At 29.8% G+C, this 17,777-nt stretch overlaps 4 protein-coding genes across 4 annotated transcripts; 2 read left to right on the top strand and 2 right to left on the bottom strand.

Annotated features, from left to right (window-relative positions):
- The first annotated feature begins 570 nt into the window (after positions 1-570).
- LOC119613678 lies at positions 571-7,840 on the top strand. Its single transcript, XM_037969702.1, has 8 exons — positions 571-635; positions 696-847; positions 909-997; positions 1,206-2,512; positions 3,027-3,253; positions 6,770-6,975; positions 7,043-7,214; positions 7,297-7,840. Exons 1-8 carry the CDS (start codon positions 571-573, stop codon positions 7,644-7,646), a joined length of 2,568 nt encoding a protein of 855 aa, XP_037825630.1. The 3' UTR covers positions 7,647-7,840.
- Positions 7,841-10,369: 2,529 nt separating this feature from the next.
- On the top strand, positions 10,370-11,175 carry LOC119613680 (ferritin-2 heavy chain). Its single transcript, XM_037969704.1, has 3 exons — positions 10,370-10,543; positions 10,621-10,842; positions 10,906-11,175. The coding sequence occupies exons 1-3, from the start codon at positions 10,406-10,408 to the stop codon at positions 11,113-11,115; spliced, it is 570 nt and encodes a 189-aa protein (XP_037825632.1). The 5' UTR covers positions 10,370-10,405; the 3' UTR covers positions 11,116-11,175.
- A 5-nt stretch (positions 11,176-11,180) lies between these two features.
- Positions 11,181-12,253, bottom strand: LOC119613679 (probable alpha-aspartyl dipeptidase). Its single transcript, XM_037969703.1, has 3 exons — positions 12,120-12,253; positions 11,502-12,062; positions 11,181-11,276 (listed from the first exon to the last, which is right to left on the bottom strand). The coding sequence occupies exons 1-3, from the start codon at positions 12,236-12,238 to the stop codon at positions 11,213-11,215; spliced, it is 744 nt and encodes a 247-aa protein (XP_037825631.1). The 5' UTR covers positions 12,239-12,253; the 3' UTR covers positions 11,181-11,212.
- A 4,307-nt stretch (positions 12,254-16,560) lies between these two features.
- LOC119613677 (probable alpha-aspartyl dipeptidase) lies at positions 16,561-17,736 on the bottom strand. Its single transcript, XM_037969701.1, has 2 exons — positions 17,129-17,736; positions 16,561-16,817 (listed from the first exon to the last, which is right to left on the bottom strand). Exons 1-2 carry the CDS (start codon positions 17,734-17,736, stop codon positions 16,754-16,756), a joined length of 672 nt encoding a protein of 223 aa, XP_037825629.1. The 3' UTR covers positions 16,561-16,753.
- Positions 17,737-17,777: the final 41 nt, after the last annotated feature.

Raw genomic sequence — 17,777 nt, 5'->3', positions numbered from 1 at the left:
CAGTTGATTTATAATATTGAAACATCCATTTACCTATACATCAACATCTAGAAATGATCATACAAATTTGACTTCAAATATACAATAATGTGGTTTTTAATATAATAATAACATATTTTTATTCGAATTGAAATTTTTATATTTCGTTTTACGATATTATCACGGTAAATACGATATACGTTTTCGAAAAAGTGACTTTTAATAAATCAAAAAAATGGAAAATCGACTTTTTGTAGATCGGTCGAAGATCGCTGCCAAAATGAATATTACATAGTGGCATCACTAATTCTACTGAAAGTTATATTGTAATCTGGCATCATTCTGCCTGCCACCTTTTATACTTACTATCATTAGCGCCCTCTTCTGTTAATAGTATTACTTTAAACAATGCAAACATTTTGAACATGCATTTATAAAAAAATATATTAAAAATAGCAAAAAGGACGCGCAAATAAAAAAACAATTAATAATATGGAATTAAAAGGGTTTATTACTTTTTAAATAAATAAGTGTAAAGTGTTTTTATTAATATTCCTTTAAAAGTATACCTATTCAAGTCTTCAATTAATCATGGATCAAAGAACTAATTATTTATCGTTGATCCTATTAGACGCCTTAGAGGATGAAAATGAAAGGTAGATAGATTTAAATATTTTAAATATATACCGTCTTAGTAACAAATATATTCTTTAAAGTGATATTAATTTCATATTGGAGCGCAATAGTAAAGCAATTGATCCTTCTTATGTTCCCCAAGACCGGGGCATAGCACCGCTGCACTATGTCTGCGGCATGCAGAATAAACAATTGGCTATAGATGTTACAAAACGTTTCCTAAGCATGGGAGGTAAGTGTTTTCCATATTAAGAAAGTCATTAGAAAGAGTAATAAACAATCAATGTTTTTAGTTGATCCAAATTGTCGTAGTGAAGATAATATGACTCCTTTGCATGTGGCTGCCATGTATGGAAGAGAGGAAATAGTACGTTTATTATTGGTAAGTTAATTGTTTTTCACGTCCAAACAAATTCTACTAAAAATATTGGAATTTTCCGAGAGATGCCAAAATAGATCAGTTGTTTCATTATGGAGATTTAATGATTTAGCTTTGGGTCAACTTTTATTAAAATATTAATATTTTTTAATAAACTTCCATTGAACTAGTTAGCTTTAAGAACAATTACTTTTTTTTTACCAATATTTAGGAACATGGTGCCGAATTGGAGGTATATGATAATGATCGTAAAACACCCGTTTTATATGCCATAGATGAGTGTAACTTTGAGGTGGTGCAAATAATGAAAGATCATATTTTTCTCAAAAAATACGAAAAGAAAAAGGCTAACAATACAACTATTCTCACAGAATCAAGATTTGAAAATTCTTTACATCAAAGAGCTTTAAATAATAAAGCAACATCATCTTCAACACCACAGCGCACACCAAATAAAAAGGATGAGCCAGCGATGGCAAAAAATAAAAATCTTTTAAAAGTTACAAGTTCTTTAGATGAATCTTTTGGTCAAGGCAGCGAAAACAATAAATATACACCAAATCGTATTAATTACAATTATGATGTAACCTCACCTTATTATATAAATATTACCCATAGAAGACACAAACCACAGCCAAAATTTCCAGATCTTCCGCCACAGGACACTGAAGAAACAGAGCTTAGGGAAGAAAGACATTCTATTGAGGATGTCTTATCGATATCAATGCAAAATGTTAATTTGTCTTCGCCAGAGCCTTCAGAACCTGTAAATATTTTCTCTTTAACACAAGAAAATCTAAAAGAACTTACCCAACGTACTGCCTCTTGTGAAAGATCACGTTTATCTTTAATTGAAACTTGGAGGGAGAAAGTGCAAAAATCTCGTGCCCGCCAATCTATACTCAAACAATTCGATGATATTGTAGAAATGATAGATCAAGTGGTCGAAAATGATCATTTAAATTTTACAAATACAGAATTAAAAGAAAAATCTCCCCTTAAAGACACTAAACAACTACCAGATATTGAGGTAGATAGTGGAGCTTGTGCTTCAACCTCATCTTCTCTAATAGATACAACTGAATATCATAATTTACCTACATATAATAAAAAACATGAAACTAACAAAGTGATGCCAGAAAGGAAAAGCCCAACAAAGCCTCAAATGAGTTTAAGTAAATTAATACAAACTGTAGCTGAAGCTAAAGAACAAGATTTCGAAGAAAATCATTTACAAATGCCGGACACACCTTCGCCTTCACAACAAAATGCCGATTTGGAAAGTAGTTATCAAACAGTACCAGAAATTGTGATTGCCTCTCCAGATGATAATCACCAGCAGGAGGCAAAAGAACATAATACCACCACAAACTTTATACGTTCACCCAAAAATAATGAGTATTATTTGCAAATGACAGAAGCTTATGTTCATACAGACGATGAAAATGGTTTGGTATTCTACGAAACAAAATTACTTAGTAATCTGGGCAATAAACAGGCACAACAGAGAAAACATTGGTAAGTTTTTAAACTCACAAACTGTATTTTAGATTTGTAAATTTCACAGTAATTCGTTTCATTATTCAAAAATTTTTATTTAAGTTGTTGGGTTTTTTTCATTTATTCTGATTAAGATTGTAAAAAAATCTTTAGTTTTTTAAAAAAACGTTCTTAACACAATACAATATAAGACTGATTATCCATTAAAAATTTTCCAATTTATTTTGTTACTGTTCTCAAGTAATCTTATTTCTTTTCTATTGTATATTGAACCAAAACATAAAATTCCAATAAATTCTATTTTATACAAATATTAGTGAAACATTAATTAAAGAAATGTTTAGTAGTAAAACTTCTTTAAATAAAAGCGCACGCTTTTTTTGTTTATAATTTTTGTTGAGTTTGTTACTACTTTTATTAATATGTACATTTGTAAAGTTTAAAATATTATGAATTTTTATGAAGCGGCTTACTGGTCTCTATTACCGCTTTCTCTATTAATAATATTACTATTATTAATCTTATTCTTTAGTACACCAAAGACTCCTGGTCGAGATTTGGATAGTACAATGACTAGTCAATCAACAAATTTAACTATACCTCTGGATTATGATACAGATGCCCTAAGAGCCGAACTAACAGCATTTGGTGAACCCCCGGGACCCATAACAAAAACTACCAAAAAATTATATATTAAAAAATTGATAAAATGTAAACGGCACACTACAAATATTCCGCATACCAAAGAAAATGAAATTAGTAAGTACTTTATATATATCTTTAATATATTAATATTTAATTTCTTTAAAAACTAATAATTTATTTAGTATGATTCATTCGTCGATCATATGTTATGGTTTGCTTTAGTTTATTGTTTTTTTTTTTTTTATCAAAGAATACATTTTTTTATTATGATAAAAAAGTGTTGTTAACACAGTCTTTTTTATTCGATTCTAAATATATTGAATTATTCTTCATTTTATTAACTCAACGACATTCTTTAAAATCTATAAGAATGTATTATCGATAACATAAAAAAAAACGTCTACTATTGGCAGCGAGTAAAATCAAAATCATATCCTAGTGCCTGTGAATATATCCAAAATATTTTTTAAAAATAATTCGCGGTATGACATTAACTAAAGAAGAAAATAACAAAATTTAAGCGTTTTTGAAAACTGTCCAAAATCACATAAATTTGGTGAAAAAAATTGGCCGATTTCAGACTGCTCTAAAAAGCGTTTAAGAGCCTTAAATATGCAGTAAAAACTAAAAATATGGTCTAAAAAAATGCTCTACAAATAAAAGTTTTAATTTATTGCAAAGTCCTACTGGAAACAGCTTTTTCAAATTTTCTTTCTTTCAACCGTTGCTGTGGATAATGTAGCAATTCATACCGCCAGGGCTGTAAAAGGATGGATTATAATACAAAACTATTTTTGAATGCCCTCTATTCTTCCCACCTATTTATTATTAAAAATGTTTCGAAAAATCTTTCTCATAAAGTGTACAACTCGGACAGACACAAAAAAATGCTTAAATTGAAGGAATTCAAAAAGCTTAAGCCGGAATTTCCTTTACATGAATTAAGAATCTTTATAACTCTTTATCACCTCGAATTTTCAAAGTTATTTCGAATAATGCCGGATATACTCATTACAAAATCTTTTCAAAGCCTAGAAAATTACATTTTGTTGTTGTTTTTGTCAATTACCCAGCAAAAAATAATTGATGTTGCTACCATTGAGTGTTAACGTTATTGCTTCTTTTTTTTCTTACGATTTCGTTTTTTTGTTGGAATACCTATTTCCGATCCTAGCGTAACTGAATGCAGAAACGTAATCGAAATGCACAATAGGGTTGAATATAAAAAGTGTCGACTTAACAACAAAATACTGGGTTCCATTGAAATTTACATAGTTTTAGTTATTTTTTTAAAACCTACACTCTTTGGTGGGAAGGGAATTAATCGTTTGTGCTGATGATTTTAACGTCCAAAAATGTTGGTACTATACCCAACCTTAAACTTTCGGCTCTGAGCATGTCCATATAAGCATTCTATTTAAATACGCTAATATTAAATATACTAGTAATTGGTGTAAGGTATCACATGGTCGCTATACCACCCGACTATACTTTCTCGTGTTAATAAGCGCATGTTCGTTGTTTGAACGAAGCTAGTAAGCTTTCCTACTTTCAGAAATAAAATATATACTATTTAAAGATGTTCCTTAGGCTTTTCGAGATCGTGTTTCCGTTAAATTGGTATTAGAGTACACAAAGTGGTAGCTCTGTCATCAAGAACATTTCGTCACCTAAAACGCAAACGACCCTATCTAACATTTTTAAAATTATACAGGAGAAGCAAAAACTATTAAAATCGAAAAGTTTGTTTATATCAACGCGATTTATTTGCAGTAAATAAACAAATTGTTTAATAGTAAAACCTATCATTTGTTATCATAGTTGACAGTGGCGTATATAAAAATGGATACATTTTTTTACCTTCAATATTCATATGTTTTAGTAGTTTTTGTCAATATAATCGATAATGTTGGTCGTAGGAGTCCAATTTTTGTTGTGGACATTTGTTTTGATGCAATACATACATTAGAATCAACAATAAAATCGATTTCGAATTTTTGTTTAGTTAGGGCGGTTTGCGTTTCAGGTGACGATATATATTTGTCGTTAAAAACTTAAGTTCTAAATATCTATAAATACATATGCACTTAAATACGATAAAGAAATATTAGTGATAACAACTTAAATTTTATTTAAATTTGACAAGGAAATATTTTTTGATGCATATTTTTCACATTTTAGTGCATATTTCCTCATTTTTAGTGCATATATAAGCGCATATTTTCCAGATGTAAAAGATATAAAAGCAATATCTGCATCTTATCATTTGGGAGAAAATTATCAAGGCGACCACAAGGGGCCAATTTAATGGACCCAAGTAAGCTGCTTTTCTAACAGCTGACCTTAATACCTAACCTACCTAACCTAAAATTTTTAAACTGACCGAGTTTAAATATAATTTAGAAGGCTGACTACAGTGGTGTTTTTAGTTTTAAATATTTATATTGATATTAAAGTTACTTGTCCAAAATGTGGTAATTTCCCAGATAAATCTAATTCTAAATCTAATTCATGTGGGATTTGCCACGCCCACTATATTTGTTACCTCCATGCTCTAAATATTATTATTCTTAAGATACGATGCCACGCCCACTATTGATAGTTCGCCAATTTTCCCCTAACTGTTCATATCAATGCCAGAATTTAAGTACTATAACTGTTATATATTCCCAAATTTTAATATTTGATTTATAAGAGTTATGTCACTCCCACTGATTTTCGACAGCCCATTTTTCCCATAAAAATTCATATTGATACTTACGTTATTAGTACAAAATTTGGTCACTCTTGCTTTTAAAGTTTCCCATATAAAAAATTTTAGTAATTGATTAATATGGGAGATGACACGCCAACTAATGCTAGTCTGCATATTTTTTTTTTTCAAATGTTTATACGTATGTGAAAATTTGAGAAATCTAGCTGTAATGGTTTCCTAGATATACAAAATTTAGTATTTTACTAATATGGTAGGTGCCACGCCCGCTAATTATAGTATGCCCATTTTTTTTCTTAAAATGTTTATATAAGAATCAAAGTCGTCAGTTCAAAATTTTAGGACTCTATTGAAGTTTTTCATATATACGAATTTTAATGCATATTTTGTATATGGGCGTGGCATTTCTGTGAATCATAAAATATTATTATATTATACGATGAATTGAATCTTTTTATTTAAGCAAAACTTCAAAATTGAATTTATTTTTATTTTTTAACTTTGAAGTGTGTTGGCGGAGTATTAAACTCATTAAATTTAAAATATTTTTATTTATAAAATATTTTAAATTGCTGTTTACATTAAAATTTTTTAAAGATGTTATTTCTAAATTTTCTTATTAAAATCACCCATCAAAATTCAAACTCACTGAGATGTTTTTCTAAGCTTCATAAGAAATCTTCTAAAAGTTGTGCTCTTAACATTGAAAGATAATAGTTTATAGTTTATAGTTATATTTATTGAGACTTTTTTGAAACCAATTTTATAAGAACAACATATATTAAAATAACTAATAGGAAATATTTAAGATCGTAAAAATACAGTACCAAACTTAACAATAATAGTTTAAATTGTAAATTGTAAATAGTAAATTGAAAGATAATACAAATATCTAATAAAAGAAATTAAATTTACAGAATTTTCAGTTGAACTGGAGAGAACACTAAAGTCTGAGGAGAATTTTCAACGTATAAAAGACTATATAAAATATGAAACACAGTCTATGGAATATTTTGAGGGTAATATAAATAAAAAACAAATGCGAGAGGGGCATTTAAAACAAAGTTTCATATACATGTTAATAGATCCACGTATATCGTGTAATTTGCCAGGAGAAAGTGTGGTATGTATGATTAGATTTGTCATCTTATACTTATGACTTACTTATATTTGAACTCTTATTCTTTTAGTTTTTAAATGAATTTGATGTTTGGCAAAGATTTTTAAAATCTATCTTCTATGTGGGCAAAGGTAAAACATCACGACCCTATTCCCATTTATATGATGCTATGAAGATACATTCTCGTTTACATAATAAGAATGCGCCAGTAGAAACTGATAAAAATGGAAAAAAGATATCAAGTAAGTCAACTAGATTTGTTATTATATTATTTTTTACGAAATTAAAAAACTATATATATTTCCTTAAATAATTCCTCATCAGTTAAAAAACAACCTTTAAATGTTGAAATATTTAAATCGCCACCCCAAAAGAAATTAGATAGTAAAAAAATTGATCGCATTTTAAATATTTGGGCAAATGGCAAAGGTGTTGTTTGCCTTAATGTTTTCCACAACATTTTGCCCGTAGATGCTTTTACTCGGGAAGCGGCTATTATAGATGCTTTAGGTATACAACATTTAACAAATTGTAAACGTGGCGATTACTATGGCCCCTCTAAGACTTGGACTATGAAAGAGAAAAAATATTTGGGTATAGCATTACTATTCAAAGCTATGCGCATGTATTTAGCTGAAGGTGAATCACAATTATCACCTAGTGATCTTATTTAACGTGACAGGTAGTATTCTTAAATTAAGTTAAAGTTTATTGTGATCTCAGTTTATTGAAGTTTAAAATTTTTTACCAACTATAAGTGCAAATTAGCAAGTGTAACGTGCTTTAATAATTTTTATATTGTGTCCTCATAGATACGTGTATAAATTTAGTGACAATTCAGTTATATTAAGAAAATTAAATTACAAGTTCAAAAATGTGTTTTGCTTTTAATTTAAGTAATTTATTTATGTTCTCAATAAAATATACATATTTTAATGTCTGACCGTAGATTCACCAAACCTATTAATAATATTGTCAAAATAGTTTTACATTCAGTTATTAGTTCTGTTTAAGCCAAGTTACTGTGCTTAAAAATATCCAAATTGCATTCACATAAATATGAAAGCAACCCATTTAAATCCAATGTTATGACATTTTACGTTAGTTTCGTAGTTCAAATTTGTATCAAATTGAAAAATTATTAAAACTAACTAACACTGAACAAGAACTGAACTAGAAGCAAACTAAAACAAACTGAACAAGAATTGAACTAGAAGCAAACTAAAACTGAATTAGAATTGAAATAGAACTGAACTAGAACTGAACTAGAAGTGAACTAGAACTGAACTAGAACTGAACTAGAACTGAACTAGAACTGAACTAGAACTAGAACTAAACTAGAACTGAACTAGAATTGAACTAGAACTGTACTAGAACTGAACTAGAACTGAACTAGAACTAAACTAGAACTGAACTAGAACTGAACTAGAACTGAACTAGAAGTGAACTAGAATTGAACTAGAACTGTACTAGAACTGAACTAGAATTGAACTAGAACTGAACTGGAACTGAACTAGAATTTACTAGAACTAAAACAGAACTGGAGCTGAACTAGAACTGAATTAGAACTGAACTAGAACTGAACTAGAACTGAACTAGAACTGAACTAGAACTGAACTAGAACTGAACTAGAACTGAACTAGAACTGAACTAGAACTGAACTAGAACTGAACTAGAACTGAACTAGAACTGAACTAGAACTGAACTAGAACTGAACTAGAACTGAACTAGAACTGAACTAGAACTGAACTAAAACTGAACTAGAACTGATCTAGAACTGAACTAGAATTGAACTAGAACTGAATTAAAACTGAATTAAAACCGAACTAGAACTGAACTAGATTGATCTAGAACTGAACTGGAACTGAACTAGAATTTACTAGAACTAAAACAGAACTGGAGCTGAACTAGAACTGAATTAGAACTGAACTAGAACTGAACTAGAACTGAACTAGAACTGAACTAGAACTGAACTAGAACTGAACTAGAACTGAACTAGAACTGTACTAGAACTGAACAAGAACTGAACTAGAACAGTACTAGAACTGAACTAGAACTGAATTAAAACTGAATTAAAACCGAACTAGAACTGAACTAGATTGATCTAGAACTGAACCAGAATTGAACTAAAACTAAACTGGAACTGAACTAGAATTGAACTAGAACTAAACTGGAACTGAACTAGAATTGAACTAGAACTGAACTAGAACTGTACTAGAACTGTACTAGAACTGAACTAGAACTGAACTAGAACTGTACTAGAACTGTACTAGAACTGAACTAGAACTGAACTAGAACTGAACTAGAACTGAATTAAAACTGAATTAAAACTGAACTAAAACTGAACTAGAACTGAATTAAAACTGAACTAGAACTGAACTAGAATTGAATTAGAACTGAACTAGAACTGAACTAGAACTGAACTGGAACTGAACTAGAACTGAATTTAAACTGAACTAAAACTGAATTAAACTGAACTAGAACTGAACTAGAATTGAACTAGAACTGATCTAGAACTGAACTGAAACTGAACTAAAATTTAACTAGACCTGAACTAGAACTGAACTGGAACAGAACTAGAACTCAACTAGAACTGAATTAAAACTGAACTAGAACTGAACTAAAACTGAACTAGAACTGATCTAGAACTGAACTAGAATTGAACTAGAACTGAACTGGAACTGAATTAGAACTAAACTAGAATTGAACTAGAACTAAACTAGAACTGAACTAGAATTGAATTAGATCTGAACTAGAACTGGATTTGATTTGTACTAGTACTGGACTAGAAACGGGTGATAAAATTAATCATAACTGGGTGAAAAATATTGTCAAAACTGATATCGTTTTCGAATTCGCTACCATAATTTAAAAGATAACGTATCCTTGACAATAGTAATACATATTTTTTATTAGACAAATTTAAAATAAACAAAATATTAAAAAAAATTTTACTATCTAATCATTTGCAGAAAAAAATAATAAATTGTCCCAGTGTTTAGTATATAAAATTTAAAAAAAAAAAAAAATTTCAAAATTTTATGATTTTGTGTAAATATTATTAATACATAATGATAAGATTTTGACAGCCGAGTTCTAATATGCGCAGAGAGTTTTAATTATGTGGGCATAATGTTGTAATCTTTGGTTTAATATTTTTGATGAAATATGATCGCCTTCACATATAGTAATACCGTTCTATGGTTTATAGGGAATATACAATATTTTCAAATAATGTAAGAAGCTCTTAAGTGAGCAAAATAATATGGAACTAAAGCATGTCAAAATTATTTCACCATGGTATTGTATAAAAAATGTGGAATTTTATAAATAATGAAAATATTTTATAAATAAATACAAAGCACCCTTTTTTCGATTTCAAATCGTTTCATTTCTTATAAACAATTTCAATAAATTATTATTTTTTTTAACTATGACTTCTTTAGCTCAACAAAATTTTAGACGATTATTGTGTCTGTTAGTTAGAGAAAATTTCTCAAAAGAATGTGAAAAAGCTATTAATAAACAAATTAATATGGAATTAAAAGCATGTCATCATTATTTGGCTATGGTGGGATCTATTTAATTTATTTTTATAAACAAAATATTACCACAACAATAAAACATACATACATATTTCTATATTAGGCCTTTCACTTCGATCGCAGCGAAGTGGCGGCACCAGGAGTTTTTAAATTTTTAAATGAAGCCAGTCATGAAGAGCGTAAACATGCAGAAATGTTCATGGAATATATGAATAAAAGGGGAGGCACTATTAAAGTTGAAGCATTAGAAGCTCCCAAAGCGAAAATTGAAACAGCCAAAGATGCCATGATGGAGGCCTTAAACATGGAAAAGGAGGTTAATGAGGTAAGACAAACTTTAAATTTAATAAAAGTGTCCAAAGTCTGGTTATTATAAATATTTCTGTAGGCTCTTTTAGAAGCCCATGCTATTGCATCTAAAAATAACGATCCTAATATGTGTGATTTTATTGAGGCAAATTTTCTTCAAGAACAAGTTGATGCCATCAAACAGTTGGCTGATTTTATACGACAAATTGAACGTTCCGAATGTGATTTGGGCAATTATCTTTTTGACAAATATTTAGCTGCCAATAGTGGCAATATGCATAAGAAATAAACTTTGGAAGTATTTTATTTGTCTTAAAAAATCATTCTTGTTTATTTGTTATATTTGGAAGACACATTTTGTTATACATATGTAGGTCTTTAAATATTTACAATTCATTTAATAAAAAGCTTAAGTCTGAGTTGGGTTCAAATTCGATTGGTTCCATGTCACTGTAAAGAAGAAGTAAAAGTCGTTATAATTTTTTTATATAATCTAAATGAAAAAAAGCAACTGATTTTAGTATCCCTCTTGAATGATAAATGGTACTCTTTCTAAATATAAAACAAAGAAAAAAACTATATTCTGAGGGGACAGTTGATCTAATGTACACAAGTATGTAGATTAGATTTGCAATTAAAAAAACTTTTGAACTAATGATTTTCATGTATACTCACGGTCTAAATAACTTTGCTTTTTTGTCACCAACCAAAGTAATTTTATCGCCTTCTACAAGAAGAGCAGTTCCCTCACGTAAAGCCAACACCAGCCTTTTATGAAAAATTAAAAACTCTTTCAAACGTTCATCTCTAGTCTCACCTCTATGTTTGCTATTTGGATCAGTTTCCTCATAATGGGGATTAATATTAAAAGGTACTAAATTCAAGGCCTCAAAAGAGGGAGGATAAGCCAAAGGCATATCGTTGATGGTATTTATAGTACGTGCAGCAATATTGGTGCCAGCACTACTGCCCATAAATGGAATGCCTTTTTTTAAAACTTGTTCTCTTATGGGCTCTACAAGATTCAAATCGTATAGAGTTTTTAATAGAACAAAAGTATTACCACCACCCACAAATATAGCTTGAGCTGATAAAATAGCTTCAATGGGATTGGGTTTGGTGTGAATACCCTCGAGTTGAAAACCCCAGGGTTCTAAGGCATTGCCAATCACTTTTGTGTAGGCGTCATGGTTGGGCATAGCATAAGGTATAAATAAAATTTTTGTAACATTTCTCCTGTAAAATATACATATTATTATATTTTAGTTATTGTATATTAACTATCAAACTTACTTGTTAAAAAAATTTAAAATTACTTCTTTTTCATGTTCGAAATAACCATAACCATAAACTCGCGATGAGGAAATTAATAGAACCGAACGTTCAGCAGTCATTTTTAAAAATACTTTCATTTAATACAACATAACTAATTTAAGATTACTGTTGTAAATTTATTAAACGAATTATCAGGTTTTAAATACCAATACACTAAAATATCTTTAATCAATCTGTTATTTTGTTCCTACTCTTGTAGATAAATATTAAAGAACAACCATAGCAACAACAGTTTTTATGTCCACATCGAAAAATAGGTCGTAGATCCACAAAAATATAAACAGTGTTGGAAAAAACAAGTAATAGTGCTAAATTCGGCAATGTCGAATATTTTATACTCTTCACCCTTGTATTTTTTTTAATTTTTGGAATTTGTTTTAATTTCAATTTGTTTTGTCTTCCGTTCGCTATAGTTTTTATACCCTACACCACTTTATTGGGGAGGGTATATTGGATTTGTGATGATGTTTTTAACATACAAAAATATTCGTCCTAGACCCACCTTAAAGTATACCAATCGGCTTAGAATCGTTTTCTGAGTCGATTAAGCTATGTCCGTCCGTCTGGCTGGCTGGCTGTCCATGTAAACCTTGTGCGCAAGGTACAGGTCGCAATTTTCAAGATAATTGGATGAAATTTGGCACGCACGTTTTATTTGACCCAAGGACGAAGCCTATTGAAAATGGTTAAAATCGGTCCATTATTTCACCTAGCCCCCATAGAACAGAACCCCCCGAAAAGGGCTTCTGAGCTCATAATTATGTTAAATATACAGATATATCGATAAAATACGGCACAACTAAGTTTTATAAAAGTCTTGATGACCCTGCCAAATTTCATAAAGATCGGGCCCCAATTGACCCTAGCTCCCATACAAAGTCCCCTTCAGAAAATTACTTGAATGTCCCAAATTAACTTATAATAACTTATAAACACAAATATCGCGATTAAATTCAGCACAATAAAATATTATGTAAATATAAATATATTCACAAAATGTTATCGGGCTTGGTCCATATTTGCCCCTAGCCCCCATATAAAGCCTCTTTCAGAAAATTAGTTTTTCATCCATAAATTGCTTAAATGCATCGGAACAAGGGAATATTGAAGATAAATGCTTTATTATGAAAAATAAATCACATTTAATATTCATAACTGGTGTAGGGTATCATATGGTCGGCCACGCCCGACTATACTTTCTTACTTGTTTATATTTTTTTTGTATTTTTTTAATTTTAATTTATTTTTAACTTATACCAAAAAATCGTTCTTCCCGATACCAAACTCAGTTGTACCAGAGAAACTCTTGTTTTCAGCGGAAATTTTTTCTCTATTTCTGCAATAGACGGTATAAGACCTCCAAGTAACATGAAACCGCAGATAAATGATGCCTTAACATTTAGAATAATAGACAAACATAAAACAAGATTTTTAATTCGATTTATTTAAATTTTAGTTATCAATTATAACTTATCATAAATTAAAAGTACACGAATTTTTTGAATATACATATTTATGATTGGAAGCAAATTAAATTTTTTACCGTAAAATACGCAAACACACCTATTATTTGTTTAACGCTTCTATCAGATTACTAAATTCTTATCAATTTAAAAAAAAGTTGTTTTTTATTAGTGAAAGGCAAAATAAAATCAGTTTTTAGGCACATTTTTCATTTGAAGTAAAAGATCGCCAGAATATTGTGTGCATTATTTTATTTTTTCAATTGATTTTAATCTATTTTTATGGTTTTGATTTTTTTTTTTGCAAAGAAATGTGATTTTTTTATAGAAATGTGTAAATACATTAGAAAATTACGATAATTTTAAAATTATTTCGCAGTGAGTGTTAATTAAATTACTTTTTATTATTAACAGAGTTTATAATGTCCTAGCAATGTCTGTCGGTTTGGTTTTTGAAACACAGTGCACGAACGGGCGAAGCTAGATAAAGTTTATTTAGCATTGGAAATGCGCAATTTTTTGTCCGAACAAGAGGAGATAAATGTCATAAATTTTCCACAAATATTCTTAAATGATGAGGTTTGTTTGGCATTTAAAATGGCTCCATTAAAAAGTTAATGTTAATAGTGAGGAAACTCGTCATATATACATCATATAAGAACCGTAGTATCATTCTTAAATTTCATGCGGATGTATCCATAATTGACACTTGAATTAATACAAGGCCCCTTCAGGTAGTTGATTTAATATTAGTAATTACAGAAAACATTAATGTAATTAATGATTAAACTCTCATAATGACGAATAAATCAATCCTACGGACAATATTCCAGAATTACTCATTTACTTTCAACATGGATGCATGTTGAACTAGAACTAGAACTGAACTAGAACTGAACTAGAACTGAACTAGAACTGAACTAGAACTGAACTAGAACTGAACTAGAACTGAACTAGAACTGAACTAGAACTGAACTAGAACTGAACTAGAACTGAACTAGAACTGAACTAGAACTGAACTAGAACTAGAACTGAACTAGAACTGAACTAGAACTGAACTAGAACTGAACTAGAACTGAACTAGAACTGAACTAGAACTGAACTAGAACTGAACTAGAACTGAATTAGAACTGAACTAGAACTGAACTAGAACTGAACTAGAACTGAACAAGAACTGAACTAGAACTGAACTAGAACTGAACTAGAACTGAACTAGAACTGAACTAGAACTGAACTAGAACTGAACTAGAACTGAACTAGAACTGAACTAGAACTGAACTAGAACTGAACTAGAACTGAACTAGAACTGAACTAGAACTGAACTAGAACTGAACTAGAACTGAACTAGAACTGAACTAGAACTGAACTAGAACTGAACTAGAACTGAACTAGAACTGAACTAGAACTGAACTAGAACTGAACTAGAACTGAACTAGAACTGAACTAGAACTGAACTAGAACTGAACTAGAACTGAACTAGAACTGAACTAGAACTGAACTGAACTAGAACTGAACTAGAACTGAACTAGAACTAGAACTGAACTAGAACTGAACTAGAACTGAACTAGAACTGAACTAGAACTGAACTAGAACTGAACTAGAACTGAACTAGAACTGAACTAGAACTGAACTAGAAACTAGAACTGAACTAGAACTGAACTAGAACTGAACTAGAACTAGAACTGAACTAGAACTGAACTAGAACTGAACTAGAACTGAACTAGAACTGAACTAGAAACTGAACTAGAACTGAACTAGAACTGAACTAGAACTGAACTAGAACTGAACTAGAACTGAACTAGAACTGAACTAGAACTGAACTAGAACTGAACTAGAACTGAACTAGAACTGAACTAGAACTGAACTAGAACTGAACTAGAACTGAACTAGAACTGAACTAGAACTGAACTAGAACTGAACTAGAACTGAACTAGAACTGAACTAGAACTGAACTAGAACTGAACTAGAACTGAACTAGAACTGAACTAGAACTGAACTAGAACTGAACTAGAACTGAACTAGAACTGAACTAGAACTGAACTAGAACTGAACTAGAACTGAACTAGAACTGAACTAGAACTGAACTAGAACTGAACTAGAACTGAACTAGAACTGAACTAGAACTGAACTAGAACTATGAACTAGAACTGAACTAGAACTGAACTAGAACTGAACTAGAACTGAACTAGAACTGAACTAGAACTGAACTAGAACTGAACTAGAACTGAACTAGAACTGAACTAGAACTGAACTAGAACTCAACTAGAACTGAACTAGAACTGAACTAGAACTGAACTAGAACTGAACTAGAACTGAACTAGAACTGAACTAGAACTGAACTAGAACTGAACTAGAAGTGAACTAGACCTGAACTAGAACTGAATTAGAATTGAACTAGAACTGATCTAGAACTGAACTAGAATAGAACTAATATTGAACTAGAGTCGATTATTATAAAAGATCAAAATGTCTATAATTTTTTTACGCACATATAAAACAAGTTTCAAGTGTTAACTAACATACTGTTAAACATTAAATGCTATATTTCACAGCATACTTTTAGGAATACTTAAAATTAAAATTTAATTAAATATTTAGGTGATGTTTTAGCAATTAAAAATTTATACAACCAACTCAAAAATATAATAAATACTAATATATTCTCCCATTTTAGACATTTCACATGGATCACATCGATTTACCGTCACGAATGACGTAAACATGCAGAATTTTTTAAGGAATATATGAATAAAAAGGGAGTCACAATTAATATTGCAGCAATTTTATCTCCCAAAGTCAAAATTGAACCAACCATAGATGATGGTGGTATTTAAATATGGATAAAGAAGTAAAAAGGTAAGAAAATGCTAAACTTTATAAAAAATCTAGGTATTCTAAATATTTCTTTAGGTATTTTTTCTAAAATAACGATTCTGATATGTTCTATTTTATTAATGTATATTTTGAGCCAAAGTATAACTTTTGAGCAGTTAAATTTTTGATAAATATTAAGCTGTCAATAGTAACAATATTAGGAGTTAATTAGGAAAATATGTTTCTTAAAAACTCTTTGTTGTTTATTTGTTATATGTATTTAGAAGATACTCTTTAATATTGGTGTTTAAACATTTATAAATCATTTAATAAAAAACTTAAATCTGAGTTGGGTTCAAATTCAATTGGTTCCAAATTACTGAAAAGAAAAAATGTAAATATTTATTAATATTCTATATAACCAAAATGAAACGAAAGCATTTGATTTTATTATCCCTCTCAAATTATATCTTCTTGTTTGTTTTTATTATTTGATTTTGATTAAAATATTAGTATATTTCCAGTATTAAAATGTACTTTTTTTTAAATATAAAACAAAGAACAAATTGAGGGGTTATTTGATCTCATGTACTTAAGTGTGTAGATTAGATTTGCATTTTAAAAATGCATTTATCTAAATTGATCATGTCATATAATTACCACTAATAATTTTCATGTACATATACTCACGGTCTAAACAACTTCGCTCTTCTGTCACCAATCAAAGTAGCTTTATCACCTTCTACAAGAACAGCAGTACCCTCACGTAAACCCAACACCGGCCTTTTATGAATAAGTAAAAATTCTTCCAAACGTTGATCCCTGGTCTCACCTTTATGTTCAGTATTTGGATCAGTTTCCAAATAATGGGGATTTATATTAAAAGGTACTAAATTTAAGGCCTCAAATGTGGGAGGATAAGCCATAGGCATATCGTTTGTGGTATTTATTGAACGTGTAGCAACGTTAGTGCCTGCACTACTCCCCATATATGGAGTGCCTTTATTTAATGTTTGTTCTTTTATAGCTTCTACAAGATTTAGATCGTATAAAGTTTTTAATAGAACAAATGAATTACCACCGCCCACAAATATAGCTTGAGCTGAGGCAATAGCTTCAACTGCATTGGGTTTGGTGTGGATACCTTCCACTTCATAACCCCAAGGTGATAAGGCATTTCTAACCACATCTGTGTAGGCATCATGGTCTGGCAAAGCATAAGGTACAAATAATATTTTTGTAACACTTTTTCTGAAAAATAAATTGTTTATTAAAACGAAATATCGAGATATGTACATAAGCTTAAACGTTTTTAAAGATCAGTTCAAAACAAGAAGAA

This window comes from Lucilia sericata, unplaced genomic scaffold, assembly GCF_015586225.1.
Source record: "Lucilia sericata isolate MDLA Ls3-8-SP2 unplaced genomic scaffold, ASM1558622v1 Contig002242F_arrow, whole genome shotgun sequence".
NCBI lineage: Eukaryota > Metazoa > Arthropoda > Insecta > Diptera > Calliphoridae > Lucilia > Lucilia sericata.
Note: the sequence above shows the minus strand (reverse complement) of the source record. Positions and strands in the feature narration are given on the sequence as shown.

What these genes read in the sequence shown, in the direction of transcription:
- LOC119613677 (XM_037969701.1), bottom strand. Translation starts at nt 17,736, where the DNA reads ATGTACATATCTCGATATTTCGTTTTAATAAACAATTTATTTTTCAGA. An exon ending in AGAGCGAAGTTGTTTAGACC is followed by an intron (nt 16,818 to 17,128) that starts GTGAGTATATGT and finishes TTTTCTTTTCAG; the next exon opens with TAATTTGGAACCAATTGAAT.
- LOC119613679 (XM_037969703.1), bottom strand. Translation starts at nt 12,238, where the DNA reads ATGAAAGTATTTTTAAAAATGACTGCTGAACGTTCGGTTCTATTAATT. An exon ending in ATTTTAAATTTTTTTAACAA is followed by an intron (nt 12,063 to 12,119) that starts GTAAGTTTGATA and finishes TATATTTTACAG; the next exon opens with GAGAAATGTTACAAAAATTT. An exon ending in AAAGCAAAGTTATTTAGACC is followed by an intron (nt 11,277 to 11,501) that starts GTGAGTATACAT and finishes TCTTCTTTACAG; the next exon opens with TGACATGGAACCAATCGAAT.
- LOC119613680 (XM_037969704.1), top strand. Translation starts at nt 10,406, where the DNA reads ATGACTTCTTTAGCTCAACAAAATTTTAGACGATTATTGTGTCTGTTA. An exon ending in GTCATCATTATTTGGCTATG is followed by an intron (nt 10,544 to 10,620) that starts GTGGGATCTATT and finishes TTTCTATATTAG; the next exon opens with GCCTTTCACTTCGATCGCAG. An exon ending in TGGAAAAGGAGGTTAATGAG is followed by an intron (nt 10,843 to 10,905) that starts GTAAGACAAACT and finishes ATATTTCTGTAG; the next exon opens with GCTCTTTTAGAAGCCCATGC.
- LOC119613678 (XM_037969702.1), top strand. Translation starts at nt 571, where the DNA reads ATGGATCAAAGAACTAATTATTTATCGTTGATCCTATTAGACGCCTTA. An exon ending in ACGTTTCCTAAGCATGGGAG is followed by an intron (nt 848 to 908) that starts GTAAGTGTTTTC and finishes CAATGTTTTTAG; the next exon opens with TTGATCCAAATTGTCGTAGT. An exon ending in TACCAAAGAAAATGAAATTA is followed by an intron (nt 3,254 to 6,769) that starts GTAAGTACTTTA and finishes TTAAATTTACAG; the next exon opens with AATTTTCAGTTGAACTGGAG.